The 16,905-nt window shown below is 39.9% G+C and overlaps 1 protein-coding gene across 1 annotated transcript in view; it reads left to right on the forward strand.

Moving 5' to 3' along the window:
- LOC129764425 (palmitoyltransferase app) overlaps window positions 1-11,978 on the forward strand; it is a 51,023-nt gene extending 39,045 nt beyond the window's left edge. Inside the window, exon 11 of the mRNA XM_055763491.1 lies at window positions 10,139-11,978. Within this exon, the coding sequence (XP_055619466.1) occupies window positions 10,139-11,253 (1,115 nt within the window). The 3' untranslated portion in view covers window positions 11,254-11,978. The remainder of the gene's footprint in view (window positions 1-10,138) is intronic.
- The last annotated feature ends 4,927 nt before the right edge of the window (window positions 11,979-16,905 follow it).

Genomic DNA, 16,905 nt, shown 5'->3' on the forward strand with positions numbered 1-16,905 from the left:
GTAAAACATTCACGTAACAATTAATACCCCAAAAAATACTCGATAGCAATGAGAACCTAATTTTCTGTAGACGAAAATTTACATCGAGCTGCTCTTTTTAGATTACTTTTTTGTTTTAATTTACAATTTCAACAGTAAGTCAGCTAGGTGTACACAGTTAATGGCAATGGTACTGATACATTGTATTGCAGGATTGTACATCATTAAAATTTAAAATTAAAATGTAATTTATCAATTATACAGGGGTGTCCGTCTTTCCCCTAAATTTATTTGCTGACGATACAGTTCTGTTCATGGCAACTAGAGAACTGGAATCTGCAGCATTGGTCTCAAATAGAGAATTGCATTCTCTTAGTATTTGGTTGAACTATAGGCAATTAAAATTAAATGTTGGAAAAACCACGTACATGGTAATTTCTATGAGATATTAGAACAACGAGCGTTTTGTAAAGATAAATGGTGAGATACTTGATTGCGTTAGAGAGATAAAGTATCTTAGTGTTACTATAGATGACAAACTGCTTTGCAAGTCTCATATAGATAATGTCATAAAAAAAATTGCAAAAGAATACAATAAATCAATCATATCGCCAAACATAGACTTCTGTTTATCCATTCTTTTCCTTGCTAACGAAACACAAATGTTGAGGCTACAACGTTTACAAAATAAAGTAATACGTTTGATCTTGCGTTGTAATAGATTCACTTCCTCAGCTCTTATGCTAAACACGCTTCAATGGCTATCTGTGAAGCAAAGGGTTGTATATTTGACTATGTTGTTCGTTTTCGAAATAATAAATGGATTGCTGCCTCGATATTTGTGTGATCGAATTGAAAGAGGAAGTGATTTTCATCGATATAATACCTGAAACGCTGACGAAGTACGAACACCAAACTCTTTAAGTAGAGTGTCACAGAATTCCCTATTTTTCAAAGGTGTTACTTATTTCAATGGTGCTCCCGTAGCCGTGGTTAGCGTCACACCCAACATGCCGGGGGTTCGGGTTCGGGTTCGATTCCCGTTCTGGTCGGAGGAAATTTTCGTCAAAGAAATTTCTTCCGACTTGCACTGTGGTCACGCATATTCTAGAGCTTGCCACTCAGAATACATTCAAGGCGTGTTATTTGACATAGAAATCTCAACTAAGTACAGTGGTAGACATTCGTTTAGACGCACCCTATTTTTCCTAAATATTTTTAAAAATTAGTCAATTCTGTGTACAGTTTTGTTCAATCAAGACTATTATTGTTTATTTTTATCGAATTTATTCTAAAAAAAGTGTAAATTCACTTTTTGTTTTCTAAGTAATTCAAATAAGTGGAATCAGGGTGGACATTCGTTTAGCCGCATCCTAAAATTTCAATAAAAGATAATTTGTGCGGCAAATTACGAGTCCAATCGGTACCTAATATTTAGTATGTCCACCTCCATTTCGGATCACTTTGAAAACTCGATTTGGCATCGAGTCAGACAGCTTTTAAAGTGTTGCCATATTGATTATAGCCCAACACTCCTGAATTACTGCCTTGAGACTGGAAATGTTGTCAAATTGTCATCCGTTTGCATAGACCAACTCGGCCAAGATTCTCCATAGGTTCTCAATGGGATTACAATCGACTGCAAGCAGGTCATTCAAGAAGCGGAATGTCCTTCTCGGCAAACCATGCCTTCGATTGCTTGGAAACGTGGATCTATGCATAATCATGCTCAAAAAAGACATCCTCGGTAGCGTTATTCTCAATATGGATAATCAAAACCTCCTCCAGTAATTGAAGATACTTTTCGGAGTTCATTCGGGTGAAAATGAAACAAATGGGAAGCTTGCTGTGATAGGAAACGGCTCCCCACACTGTCAAACTTCCGCCCCCAAAGTTTCGCTTCGATCTCACGCCATGTCGTTGACTTAAATTGTACCAATAGCAACTGTAACAGTCCGGACCATCCAAATTGAACTTTTTTCGCCGGAAAATACAACATTTCTCCATTCTAGTTTCCATTCCATGTATTGCCGGGCGAAAATGAGATGGTTCTGCTTATGGGTGGCGGTCAGTTTCGGCTTCCCTTGAAGTTTCTTCCACATGATGTTTGGTGACTCATTCAAGATGCGCGCAATATGCCTCTTCGTTACTGGAACAACCGACTCTGCCTTAATGTATGAGCAGGACATCGTTTCCTGGTTGCTTCGTGTCTTATTCGACCTTTAAGACGCTAAGTAACTTTGGTGTTCCCATTTGATGGTCCATATTTCTGGCACTATTTAGTGAAATTCCGTACCACTTTCTCAGATCGACCAATTTTTGTTACGATCGAGCGATTAGAAAACTTTTGTTCACTGAATATTTTTATTATTTTCCGCTCCTCTTCCGTCAATAGAATACCTTTCGCCATTCCTTTAAATTCTACGTAAATCACTAATCTGATCAACTTCTTACGTTGCACATCTGATATTTATCTTGTAAATTGAACATTCCCAAGTATTTTTTCAAAAAACACAGATACAGGCTTGGTGATTATGCGAATACTCGATTTTTATGCCTTGTGGCTAAACGTATGTCTCGGGAAAAAACGACGTTTGAATGTTTATATCCACCGATGCAGCCTTGTGTGTGTGTGATTGTGACGCACGTCCTTTCAATAAAATTGACTTAAATATACTACCACTACAGCAAATAAGTATCCCGATAAAAAGAACATTCCCAGTTGTTTTGTAAGTGTTTCAAGTTTTTTTTTCAAGTGCGGCTAAACGAATGTCTATCACTGTACTAATAAAAATGACGCAAGTAATACTACGTTGAGACGGCGAAGTTTCTCTAGGAACGTTAGTGCCATAGGTACATTAAAAAACAACAACATTAGCGGATTTTAAACGGCAATGTATTTCTGTCTAACTCGAGAACTATTCAAGCAAATTGAGCCATATTTGGCATGTGGAGGTATTAGGGGGCACGAAACGTTTCTATGATGGTTCGACATATCTACCCCCAAATGAAGCCGAATTTGGGATGTGAGGGTTTTTGGGTACGAGAGATATTTCTATGATGGTATGACACCCCTTCCTCCTCAGGAAAGGAGAGGAGGTCTCATAAAAATAATGATCATATTTCAACCAAACATGACAATTGAAAAATTTCGGATAACTCTGAAGGAAAATAAGAAAATTCGAAAAATTCAATTCGCATGTGTTCTACAATTACATATTGACAAGCGTTGTTAGTTTGATGTTTGCGGTAACGAAATCGATCTTGGAAATGGATTTTAATGTGATAAAACGCGCTCCTATATCGTCTTCTATCTATATAAATAAAAATGGATCGCTGAAAACGTGGATGTGATAACGAAAAATAAATTTTGGGCGGGACGAAGTTTGCCGGGTCAGCTTCTTCTTCTTGAATGGCGTTAACGTTCCCTGTGGAACTTTTGCCGTCTCAACGTATGCATTAACTAGCGTCATTTATTAATACTTTAGTTGAGATTTCTTAAGCCAATTAACACGCCTTGAATGTATTCCGAGGGGCATGCTCTAGAATACGCGTGACCATAGTGCAAGTCGAAGGAAATTTCTTTGACGAAAGAATCCCCTGGCTAGAACGGGAATCGAACCCGAACACCCGGCATGATAATGTGAGACGCTAACCACTCGGCCACGGTTGACCCGGGTTTCCGGGTCAGCTAGTGTTTATATAAATTAATAGAAAAACGAAAATAGAAAGTAGTCTATATAAGGTTGAGCACGCGCGCGTTAATGAATTGTGATAGCGATAAGAACATAGTAGAGTTCGTTTTTATTGTAGAATTGGATATGTAAGTCTTGATAAAAAGGAACCCAGTCATAGTTTGGTCGAGGATCGAGAGAGCGAATGTTGTCGAGTAAAGTAGGCCCACGAGCGATTTCTGAAGGATCAAGCAGACAACCGTCAGAACGAACGGATAGGCTACAACCTGAAATTCATTCAACGGGTCAAATGTTTGATTAAACTGGAGATTAGAACAGTTAGTCTGACAAATTTGGAGGTCAGGTTACAGTGAACTCAGAAGATGCTACGGCATAATTTGACGGGACAGCAAGCATTTCTTCTTGTGACTAGGCTGAACTGAAAGATTTACTCTTTACGTCTTCCAAGCATGACCAATGAAACTTTTGAAAAGATGAAGCTTAGTGAAACACTTGTATCACGAAGAGGTGATTTCATATCTGTTAAATCAGTTCGTTTTTTGTAAAATTGGTTATGTATTAATTAATGATCGCCTAGATAATCGACCAACTCAAATTTATGCAAGGGAATGAGGCAGGACCTTCATTATTATTATTGTACTAGCTGACCGGACGAATTTCGTGCCGCCCAGAATTATTGTTTTGATATGAATTCTTTAGAACAAATTTCTAAACTTTTTCTCATCATAACATTGTTCTATGGGCAGAATACCACAAAATGAAGACGGCTCGAAAGGGACCTTTCCTTCTTCGGATTTTGCGATTAACAACACATTTGGCCTTCCTTTTCTATATGTATAGATAGAAATGCGTTATTCCGCCTGAAAATCCATTTCCACCGTCAAACAAAGATCAATTTCGTTAGCGCAAACATCGAATGGACTAACAACGCTTATCGTGATGTAGTTTTCGAACATGTGGGTATTCAATTTACCGAATTTTCGAACTTCCTCCAGAGTTTTCAGAATGTTTTTTGATTTTTCTATCCGCTATATTGATCTATGGGCCAAGACAAATACAACAAAATAAAGACGACTCAAATCGGACCATTCCTTCTTCGGTTTTTGCACTTAGCAACATGTTTGGCCTTCCATTTTTATTTATATAGATATAGTAGAAGATATAGGAGTGCGTTATTTCACCTGAAAATCCATTTCCACCTTTTTTTTTTTTTTAATCCGTTTATTTTTACAGGCTCAGTTACATAAGTTTAATGGAGCCAAACTCTTAACTATATTTCAAATAGCATATATCGACATGTTGTTTCCTAATTTCTATGGTTAATGAAATAGGAAACCGATTACTCGCGGTCGACTCGAGTTTAGAAGGGTGACACATTTTCATTAGGAAAAGGATGGGATGTAAGGAGATGTGTGTTTACACTCGCACTCACATTCACATTCACATTTTCATTCACACTGACACTTCACACTCAATTCTTAAAACTATCCTTACATCTAATATGTATTTACAATTTAACTTATTCTAATGTTAGTAGGAAGGGAACCGATAGCTCGCGAAGGACGAAAAGGAGGGGAAAAGGATGTATGAACAATCACACTCGAAGATCGATAGCTTTAAGGAAAACATATATTTGGGACATGTAATCAAGGTCTAACCGAGCCAACACATCTCTCACCGGCACATTGGACTGCTTTCCTCCAGCCCGAAGGGAGTTTTCTAAATTCGATCTGGCGACAAGATACAACTCGCACGACCAAACAACGTGTTCGATGTCGTGGTAACCATTGCCACAACCGCAGAGATTGCTGTCGGCAAGATTAAAACGAGAAGGTGCGAATAATGTCCCGACTCAAGTCCAGACTTTTGAACCACGGATTGAGGCTAACCTTAGGGATAATCGAGTGGAGCCACCGGCCCAATTCATCTTCGTTCCATTTGCGATGCCAGTTAGCGATGGTATTTCTACGAACTAAAGAATAAAATTCATTGAAGGCGATTTGACGCTGATAAATATCGCCTTCAATTGCACCTACCTTTGCTAATGAGTCAGCCCTCTCATTACCCGGAATTGAGCAATGTGAAGGGACCCAGACAAAGGTAATGACATAACAGCGTCTGGATAAAGCACTCAAGATTTCCACCTTTAAACACAGATCAATTTCAATAGCGCAAACATCGAATGGACCGACAACGCTTATCATGATCTAATTTTAAAACATATGGGAAATCAATTTTTCGAATTTTCCGGCCTTCATTCAGTGTTTTTCGAAAATTTTCCGTTTTTTCCCTCCCTACCATCGATCTACGGGCAGAGACGAATACATCAAAATAAAGATGGCTCAAATCGGACGATTATTTCTTCGGGTTTCGCGCTTAGCAACATATTTGCCCTTAAATTTTTTTTTATATAGATGCATTGATTATTATAGGTTGATAGAAATAATCTTATCTGTTTCAATCATCAGAAATGCACCAGCACACATATTCAGGCCGCGCTGTGTCAACGTAGAAAATGAGAAGCACTGACCAGTTTTGATCGTACTATGTTTGGACAACGCTTAACACTTGCCAGCCTCTCGAATCCGAGGCATCCAACTTAAGCTTGAATTTGTGAGCTGTTTATCGAAGTATTTGTCACTTTACTGACAGCCCATATGACGCGTATAAATTTCCAACAGTTTCTTTTTTTGTGTTGGACTCATTTTCTGGTCGTATTATTTTGATTCGCCAGCCTGTCTTCCGGAAGGCCAAATTTATCCGTCTTCTTGCTCACTCAGCCTTTTTCCCTTCTCGTCACTTATGTTGTTATCTTTGAAAATAATTTTTGTTCTTTCTTTGAAGAATCAGTTGAATTAAGTTATTTTTTGAACAGTGCATTTTCTTCGAATGTCGAATACCGGACGAATTTCTTGGAATGTCGAATACCACATTTCGATTAGACAAGTAGTTTTAAGTTATGTTGTTGAAGAGAAAAGTTCGCTAAAAAGCATCAACCTAAATTGGATTTATGAAAATTTTAACAAGTTTTTTCACCCTTTCGTTTGTCCGATTAATTCGAAATTGTTGGAGTAGAGCCTACACTCCATATTTGCCCAGGAATTCTCGATTAGACGCAACTGAGGGACGCTCGGAGGGTTGGCATCATCTATCTTCAACGAAGGTCAAGTCCAACCAACAACATCCTCGTCCGGATGATATTTTTGGACGAAGGAGACAACTTCCGGCAGGCACTTCGTGCTGTAAATCTTCCCGTTCAACGCGCCTTTGACATCCCCTTTTCGCTGATGGTTAGCCAAAGAAACATCTTCTTTGGGAACTTAGTGTGGGAGATGTACTTCACGTCGGGACTTACCTTCTTGGTGGCGGACGTAAAGTAGCTGGTTCCACGCCAGTCGTTGCCATCCAGCGTTAAATACGTCTCGTAGTCCATGACGACCGTGACGTTACGCTGAACCGGGAAAATTTCATTCTCCATCACTTTCAGCCTTTATTTCTGGGAGACAGTTTGCTGTTCTGACACGGCCGGTATTGACTTACCGTTCCGCATGGTAATGACGTATCTCCGCCAGATATTTTTTCACTGTCTGGCCCGTTGATCCGACCTCCCGGCCTAAAGCCCGGAACGAATTAACTGCCTTTCCCTCCATCTCCATGTTTTAGCTTCAGCTGCAGTTTACGATCGAGTAGCATCGTCAGACGATCGGAACCAGGCTTACATTCAATGCTTTCATTTTTCTCTAGAAGTGTAAGGATTTTGCGGTTTTATATTGTCTTTCGTGCAGCTCATGTGGAACCCATTATCCAATCTTCTGGATCTTTCCCATGGCCTCCAAATATATGGCGATTGGTTCTTGAGTCATATTCGATTGATCTGCTAGTTGTTGTTGTGTTTCTGGGTCATCTCAGTTCCAAAGTGTTTGCAGTACACTGTCCTCGAACTTTTTCGGAGAATTTTTACCACTCAAGGCACATCAATTTCCAAGAGCATGTTCAGCATGAGTATCGGCAAGTATTCGATATGATTCTACAGCTTTTCTTTTAAATGGTAGCAAAAAATCAATGCTGATCGCAAATCGTACTTTGCATGTACAGAATAACACTCGTTTTGTTACGAGTTGAAATGTTTTGCTAGATATCACGAGAAGACAATGTTTCCAATAATGCATTATGTTGAGGATTGATAGCTAGAGCCATTTGTTGGCCAGTCGCCTTTGTAGCCACGATTCTTGAACATCTTTCTGTTTCTGTCTGTTCTTTTTTCCAATGTATAGAATCGTAACTCTTCCGGTAGTTTATGGTGGCCATACTGAGGTCCTGGGGAATATACACTGCTTGTCCGACTATGGTTGCGTCGATGATGGTCTGGTCCTTGGGATCGTACGTTTTTTTTTTGCATCATCTCTGCTTTTCTGCAATGATATTGTACTGTTCACAACGAGCAGATCCTTTACCAGTTATGATCCTGCTTAGCATTTTGTACATATTGGATAGACATGTTATCGGCCTGTAACTGTGGGTTTGAATTATTTTCTTGGTGTCTTTTGGGAGGAGGTTTCGATCGAACCGAATTCACGAGAGTTTGGCATTTTTTATCGCTGAACATATTCTGCGACTAATACAAAGAACCGAATTAAAGCCGGATGGGTAGGATTTTGATCTTAGATTCTATAAATTCGTCATTGACAGTAATTTGTCTTCAGTTTGCCATTTAAGATTATCGTCCTTCGCTCCGAGAGTTCGCATATGGAGATTTGGAAGAAATGAAACACGATCGTGTTTTAGGTTGGGCGCCTTTCTGGCTGAACAGCTATGTCAACACCCCAAGTTATCGCTTCTAATGTGAGTCAAACCCACAAGTTCATTATTCACCATCACATCCACAGAAAATCACAGTTTAGTATGCATATCAGTATGATGGGGCGTACTTTTTAAAAAATGTTGAGAGTTGCGCAATTACCGTGAACAACGAGCGTTATCGTGGAACATTGGTTTGAATCTCGAAAATTAATGATAATAACATGCCCTTCAACAATACGACCAACATAAAATAGCATTTTGGAGTTCATCAAACAGTAATTAAACATACGATATTAGATCAGGTTAATGGGATGATTGTTGAATGGTGTCCGTGTTGGTTCTGATATAAAACTCATAGCCAATAAGCAATACATGAGATTATATGGCGTATTTTCGTCATGAAGAATCCAATCTCACATTTGGGTGTCACTCTTGTGACACCCAAACTTTCAGACAAAATATTCTAATCAGGTTCAAATACAGGGTCTTTCCGATTAAACGCTCACGCAAAAAAAATCGAATAACTCCTTATAATTTTGTTTCGCTCCGTCGATGGTAACACAGCATTCTCCACTTCGGGACAACAATATTCGGATACTCGTTCAGTCTGATCGGATGGTTTTTAGTGTTAAGATGTATAATTTACAAGAACGTGTATTTTTAGTGAAATCGTACTACTCGAGCAGCCGAAGCCTTAATGAAACTTTGTCCTCTTATGGTAAGAATTTCAACATTTCTCGTCGTCGATTACTTCCTATGGGGCTACGTGAAGAACCGTTGCTATGTTAATAAGCCACAGAACTTGGAGGAACTTAAAGAAGAAATGACTCGGCTTCAAACGCACTATCGAAAAAAGGGGCGGTCACATCGAAAATGTTCTAAAATAAGCCTTTTATTCGTCTTTTAAAAATAAAAATCGGTTAACTTTTGTAGAATTTATTAAAATTTGTTGCGCGAGTGTTTAATCTGAAAGACTCTGTAATATGTTGTTGGTCCCAGCTATCTGTTTTTCCATAATCAGTTTGCGATTATGTAGATACAGAATGAATCTAAACTGATCTGTTCATACAGTATTCTATGTAGAGAAGGTTTAAGGTACGATAATGCCACTGATGGAAGTTCATGGTTCACTATATTATACGAGTAGAACAAGGACTCTGTTGGGAACTTGGAAAGGATAATTACTTGCTACAATCTAACGCATAAGCTCTTTTAGTGAACGATGTATTTTCACTACTTCGATAGATTCTTCTCTTTATCGTTTATTCCAATCAACCAATGAAATGTAATATTTGCCATTTAATATATGTTGTATCTCAGTCTTCCCCACTTCTCCTGGATCCCACGAAGGTTTAGACCTGAAAACAAAGTTGAGGACTGCGCCATTTTATAGCGGAGATGGCTTCGATTAATTATGTTAGTTAAATTTAAAATATGAAATTTATTGATGGAGCATTGGATAATTTTACCGGAATATTTTGTAAATAAACAATCTTTAATAAATACTGTATGTTAATGTTCGAATGCTTCATTGTAGTGTAGATGACGCATGGGCAGTAGTAATAGCTTCGTTTTAGTGTTTTTATTTGCGCTAACAAAACACCAACATAACTCTCATGTCTATAAATTATTTACAACTTTTCATTTCATTGTCCTACTTGCAGAGAAATCTAATAGCATAGCTCACCTGGTGGAGAACGAAGTTCCACTGTCAACCACTGGCAATATATCGGCAATAGAAGATACGACGGTGACCACGGTAGTGATGGATGAAGATACGATGATGGGTGGGATGGATGCAGCTTGCGGACTATCCAAAATGACACACCAAAGCGAAAGTTACAGCAACTTGTTTCGAGAATCGGCCAGTGGGAAATTTGCGAAACTTGCCAACTCACCTGCGGACAGTGAGCAGATTCAAAATGCCGATGAGATTATCAACGCTAATGAGCTTCTAATGGTGTCTAGTGTTAGTGGACATGAGAATGTCTACAGTAATGTTCCCTCAGGCTCCGGGACCATCGGGAACGGAGTTGTTGGATCGCCAAAAAGATCTAGTTTAAGCACAATAGTTACTCACAGTGGAGAGGTAGTCGGCGGCAAGTCGATTGATCCCAACTTGCACGTTTACTCCAACATTGGTACCAGCGGCGTGAATGTGGCTGGCCTGCGACATACTACCTCGAGTGGATGTGGTAAATTCCAACCGCTGCCAATCGGCAGTAATATTAGCACAAACTTCAACGCACCTGACAACTTGTCGATGTTGAATTCTTCCTTTATCATAAACGATCTTGACCTGGACGATCCAGTTATATCGAGTGCTTTCACAACAAAATCACTAATTCCTACTACCAGTAAACTAACGGATTCCGGTGCTGCGGTAATTGTTTCTTCTGCAACCAATCATTTACCACTGGCACCCCATAAAAACACTCAGCTCATCACAGCGATCGAGATGAAAAACGTGATAAAAACGTTGGATCCAAGTGTGATAATCCAATCCACGGGAGGTAATAATACTAACAGCAATACTACCTCTACCACAACTACACTAACGACAGCCAGTAATCATAGTACCAGCAATAATAGTTCTAGTTGTTGCAATAACAATAATATCAACAGTACCAATAGTAATAATGCATTTATCACTAACCCAAGCCGACTTAGACTGTTGCATGAGTCGACTATGATCGATACCGCACTGGATCTGGACAGTCTCGACGGATCGATTGGTAACAATTCCCAATCATGTTTGGTGAAAACGGCTATCGTATGATAGAGAGCTCAGACCGTATCGCATTTTGCTCCTCGGGGCAAGCAAGGTCACAAATGGTGGATACCTACCATTTATTTTTCTTGTCAAACGTCGTGTACATGTGTATAATTTGGTATGTCTGCAATTTTCAAATTGGAGAAAACTGTTGTCACTGTATTGATTTGTCTGGTGGATTAAAACAAAGTAGCAAATAAGAAACCGATTATGTGTGTTTTAGTAGAGATAAAAACTTACACACACAAAAAACTAACTGATTGATGCAAAGTTACAAGTGATAGCACAAAAGTATTCACGGCGCTGAATGCTACATCTTTAGACAGAGTATTTTTGTATGATAATTTGTATAAACAGCGGAGAATGTAAGACGTAAAAACGAATGAGATTCGGAACAGATAAAACGTCTTGTGCAGAGGCAAATGACATTCGACACTGGAGAGCATTTTATAGAAAAGAAACGATAGTAAACTGAAGAGGAAGCGTATTGTTATGTTAGCGTGTTAGTTTATAGGTATACAGCATTGACGAAAACGAAATAAACAGCAATTTTGCGTGGGTTGTTTCAAAATTGGTACAGAGAATGGTAACACTGCTTAGTGTGCCTCAGTTACAATTGATTGATTGATCTTAGCGGTTTTTGAAATAATTTTGCAGCAAAAATAATCAGCTAAACAGTTTTATCATTTTGTGTACCACATGTGAAACGACCCGCGTATTTTGAAAAAAGATATTTGATCTTGTGTGATGACATTTCCACAGCGTCCATCTCAGCAGGCGAAAGCTATCGTAGTTTGCATTAGCACAAAAATACAAGGTATTCGGAGCATTATTAATGCTAATTCTTGTCCGAAGCTGTGACGTGTCTGTGACTGTAAACAAAACTTCGTAACTGTGTCTGTTTGGCATGTTGTCCCATCTTGTTGAAGGAGAATGTCATCATTATCGATCAATTTTCGTAGGCCTCTCACGCTAAATGTCACGTTACCAATGTTAGCATAATACAGAAAGAAAAAAAGTCGAAGTAAAAAAATCCAATCAACATTTGACAACAGCACTCACTATTCACGGTAAGTGTGCATCAATATTTCGGTAAAAGTGTACTGTCGTTCTACGCAAAGTTGTCCCATGTTCCAAAATCAGCAACTGAGAAAAACGCAATCAAAGTTTTCTACCATAAAGGGTGTGTCACATCAAATTGCATCACGGAAAAAACGCTGTAGAAATTCGCCCAGTAGACCGATCCTTTTGAAAATTTTAGACAGTAAAATAAAAACTATTAAACAACTTTTGGCATTTTCTTTTTATTCATTCTTCGAGCCCAAGCCCGTATGCTCGCACCTTCCTCTTTACCCCGTCCATAAGGTTCTATACAACGTCAGGTTGTAGTTTTTTTTGAACAGAAATCCATTTTCTCTTGAAGTCCGCCTCCGATTTGACAACTTTTGGGTTCTTCCGGAGGGCCTGCTACATAATCGCCCAATATTTCTCTATTGGGCGAAGCTCCGGCGCGTTAGGCGGGTTCATTTCCTTTGGCACGAAGGTGACCCCGTTGGCTTCGTACCACTCCAACACGTCCTTTGAATAGTGGCACGAAGCGAGATCTGGCCAGAAGATGGTCGGTCCCTCGTGCTGCTTCAATAGTGGTAGTAAGCGCTTCTGTAGGTACTCCTTAAGGTAAACCTGCCCGTTTTTTCCGTGCCGGTCATCACGAAGGGGGCGCTCCGCTTTCCGCAAGAGCAGATCGCTTGCCACACCATGTACTTTTTGGCAAACTTGGATAGTTTCTGCTTGCGAATCTCCTCCGGAACGCTGAATTTGTCCTCTGCGGAGAAGAACAACAGGCCCGGCAGCTGACGAAAGTCCGCTTTGACGTAGGTTTCGTCGTCCATTACCAGGCAATGCGGCTTCGTCAGCATTTCGGTGTACAGCTTCCGGGCTCGCGTCTTCCCCACCATGTTTTGCCTTTCGTCGCGGTTAGGTGCCTTCTGAACCTTGTATGTACGCAGGCCCTCCCGCTGCTCGGTCCGCTGGACGAATGAACTTGACAAATTCAGCTTATTGGCGACATCCCGGACCGAACTCCTCGGATCACGTCTAAACTGCTTAACTACGCGCTTGTGATCTTTTTCACTGACGGAGCATCCATTTTTGCCGTTCTTCACCTTCCGGTCGATGGTTAGGTTCTCGAAGTATCATTTTAGTACTCTGCTGACCGTGGATTGGACGATTCCCAGCATCTTACTGATGTCCCGATGTGACAACTCCGGATTCTCGAAATGAGTGCACAGGATAAATTCACGACGCTCTTTTTCGTTCGACGACATTTTTCCAAATTTACGAAAAATTGACAGTGAAGCATGGCCAACGTGATCTATACACTCTTATCTGATTATAAGCGAAAGCTGAAGATATAATTCCTAAAAATTAAATTTCTACAGCGTTTTTTCCGTGATGCAATTTGATGTGACACACCCTTTATTCGTCTACCAGAAGCTTTAAGTATTTCAGTTTAGCAATACACCGGATTTTTATAAGCAGTAAACTATTGCCTAATGAAATGTGAAAAAATCCCCTCACTTTAATCAATCATGCTGGATTATGGGTTCAAAAATTCATGGTGGAACAATTATGCCTAAAATATCAACATGGAACGATTGAAGTTAATGTTGTTTTCTAAAATACTGGGAACCAATTGCTACAATGTTGATGATAACCTTCAAGTCTTAAATCAATTCGTATATCTATTGTGTATTTACATTTCTACCTATTCTGCTTTATAGCAAGAGGGCCAATTGCTCACAAAGGAGGAAAAGGAGGGTATAAGGATATAAGGAAAATCACATATGAATATTGATAGCTTTGAGGAAAATATATATTTGGGACATGTAATGAAGATCTAACCGGGCCAACACATCTCTCACTGGCACATTGGGCTTCCTCGGGCCCGGAAGGAGTTTTCTAAACTCGATCTGGCGACAAGATACACCTCTTGTACAGTTGTACAGTTGTACAGTACACATCCCCTCTTGTACAGTTTTTACGTCAATGATATCGATAATTGTCTAACTAGAGACTGCACGCTGAGACAACTTGCAGACGATGGAGTCATTTCCATCACGGGTACTAATCCCGTCGTTCAGCAAAAGTCATTGCAAGATACCCTGAACAATCTGTTCACGTGGGCCCTTAAGCTGGGTATCGAATTCTCTACGGAGAAAACTGAAATGGTCGTTTTTTCTAGGAAGCACGAACCCGCCCAATTCCAGCTTCACCTATCCGGCAAAATGATCATGCATCATGTTTTTCAAATACCTCGGTGTATATTTTGATTCTAAATGTACCTGGGGAAGACACATTGCGTATCTGAAACAGAAATGCCAGCAAAGAATCAATTTTCTCCAAACAATTACCGGAACATGGTGGGGTGGCCATCCAGGAGACCTCATTAAGTTGTACAAAACAACGATATTATCAATGTTGGAATATGGCAGTTTTTGCTTCCGATCAGCTGCCAAGATTCATATTCTCAAGCTGGGGAGAATACAATATCGTTGTTTGCGTATAGCCATGGGGTGTACTACAAACATACGATGAGTCTCGAAGTCTTGGCAGGAGTACCCCCGCTTACTCTTCGGTTCACAGAATTATCCTACAGTTTTCTCATCCGTTGCAAGATCATGAATCCATTGGTGATTGATTTCGAAAATCTACTCCAACTGACTCTTCAGTCAAGTTTTATGTCTTTATACCATGAGTACCTTACCCACAACGTGCACCCTTCACCAGGCATCTCCAACCAAGTTTGCTTCCCATACTTTTGCAATTCTTCTGTCATTTTTTATCTGTCCATGCGACAAAAAATCCATGGAATCCCAGATCACCTACGCTCCGATTCTATTCCGCCGATTTTTTCGGCAGAATATGGGAAAGTTAGATCTGATAAAATGTTCTTTACTGACGGTTCATATATAAACGGGTCTGGCTTCGGCATCTTCATTGAAAATTTCAGTTCCTCTTTCAAACTCAAAGATCCTTGTTCCGTGTATGTTGCTGAACTGGGTGCGATATACTACGCACTAGGGATCATTGAAACATTGCCCATCGACCATTATTTATTTTTTTCAGACAGTCTTAGCTCAATAGAGACAATCCGCTCAATGAAGGTTGATAAACGCTCATCTTATTTCCTAACAAGGATAAGACATCTATTGAGTGTTTTGGTCGAAAAATTATTCAAGATTACCTTAGCATGGGTTCCCTCTCATTGCTCGATTCCGGGGAATGAGAAAGCAGACTCGCTAGCTAAGGTGGGCGCATCAGAAGGCACACTTTTTGAAAGGCAAATTGCTTATAATGAATTTTTCCACATTCCTCGTCAGTACACACTCGTTAGTTGGCAGCGCATGTGGAGTGGAGATGAGTTTGGTCGTTGGTTACACACGATTATCCCTAAGGTCTCGACGAGTGCATGGTTCAAGGGATTGAATGTAGGTCGTGATTTCATTAGCGTGATATCTCGGCTTACGAATAAAGTGTGCGAATATAGTCCAGACTTTTGAACCATGTTTTGAGGCTAACCTTAGGGATAATCGAGTAGAGTCACCAACCCAATTCATCTTCGTTCCATTCGCGTTGCCAGTTAGCGATGGTATTTTTAAGGACTAAAATTCATTGAAGGCGATTTGACGCTGATAAATGTCGTCTTCAATCGCACCTACCTTTGCTAATGAGTCGGCCCTCTCATTCATCCTTATTCTTGTTAACGGCCGTATCTGCTTTCGTTCGAACACGTTCGTAGAAGGTATCATTGGTTTCGTACGAATCCGTTTCAACGAGACTTTTTTCGAACGTAAAAATGTCGAAATAAACAGATCCAAGATTTCATGCATCACTCAATTTTCATGCAAGATTTCATTAAAGCAACGATGAAAGTGTCACTCATATAGTGAGCGTTCATTAGCTTGGTTGGGAAATCAACCCAATTATCGAACTTTACTCGCTAACAGGGCTACAGGGCCCTCGGGGAGACCCATGTAGGAGACACGGCTTACTGCCGAATCTCCGTGAGTAAAATTCAAACGTTTCTCACAAAGCAAGTTATATAATATGTTATTCAATAGAGGCGGCAGACCGCGAGAGTGTGATTTGTCTGACAAAACTTCTATTGAAACATAATCAGAGGTCCCCTTTATGTCCAAGAATACTGAAGCCATTTGTTTTTTTTTTCGGCGTAAGCCATTTGAATTTCTGAAGACGCAACGCAAGACTCGTCCCCTTGCCTCTGCGGAACCCATATTGTGTATCTGAGAGTAAGCCATTCGTTTCAACCCATCGATCAAGGCGAATCAAGATCATTTTCTCCAACAATTTCCGTATACAAGACAGCATTGCTATTGGGCGGTACGAATTGAATTTGGACGCGGGTTTTCCAGGTTTTTGAATAGCTATAACTCGTACTTGTCACCAATCATCCGGAACAATATTATTCTCCAGAAACTGATTAAATGAGTTCAACAAGCGATGTTTGCCAGAGCAATGTCGAGATTCATTTTATTGAATGTTGCAGAGAGTTCTGTATATATAGCATCAACTTGATGGTCTTGTTCGATTTCACGGATGATGAAAGAATAAACTGTACTAAATTGGTAGTCGTCT

The sequence above is a fragment of the Toxorhynchites rutilus genome, chromosome 2 (assembly GCF_029784135.1).
Source record: "Toxorhynchites rutilus septentrionalis strain SRP chromosome 2, ASM2978413v1, whole genome shotgun sequence".
NCBI classification, from domain to species: Eukaryota; Metazoa; Arthropoda; class Insecta; order Diptera; family Culicidae; genus Toxorhynchites; species Toxorhynchites rutilus.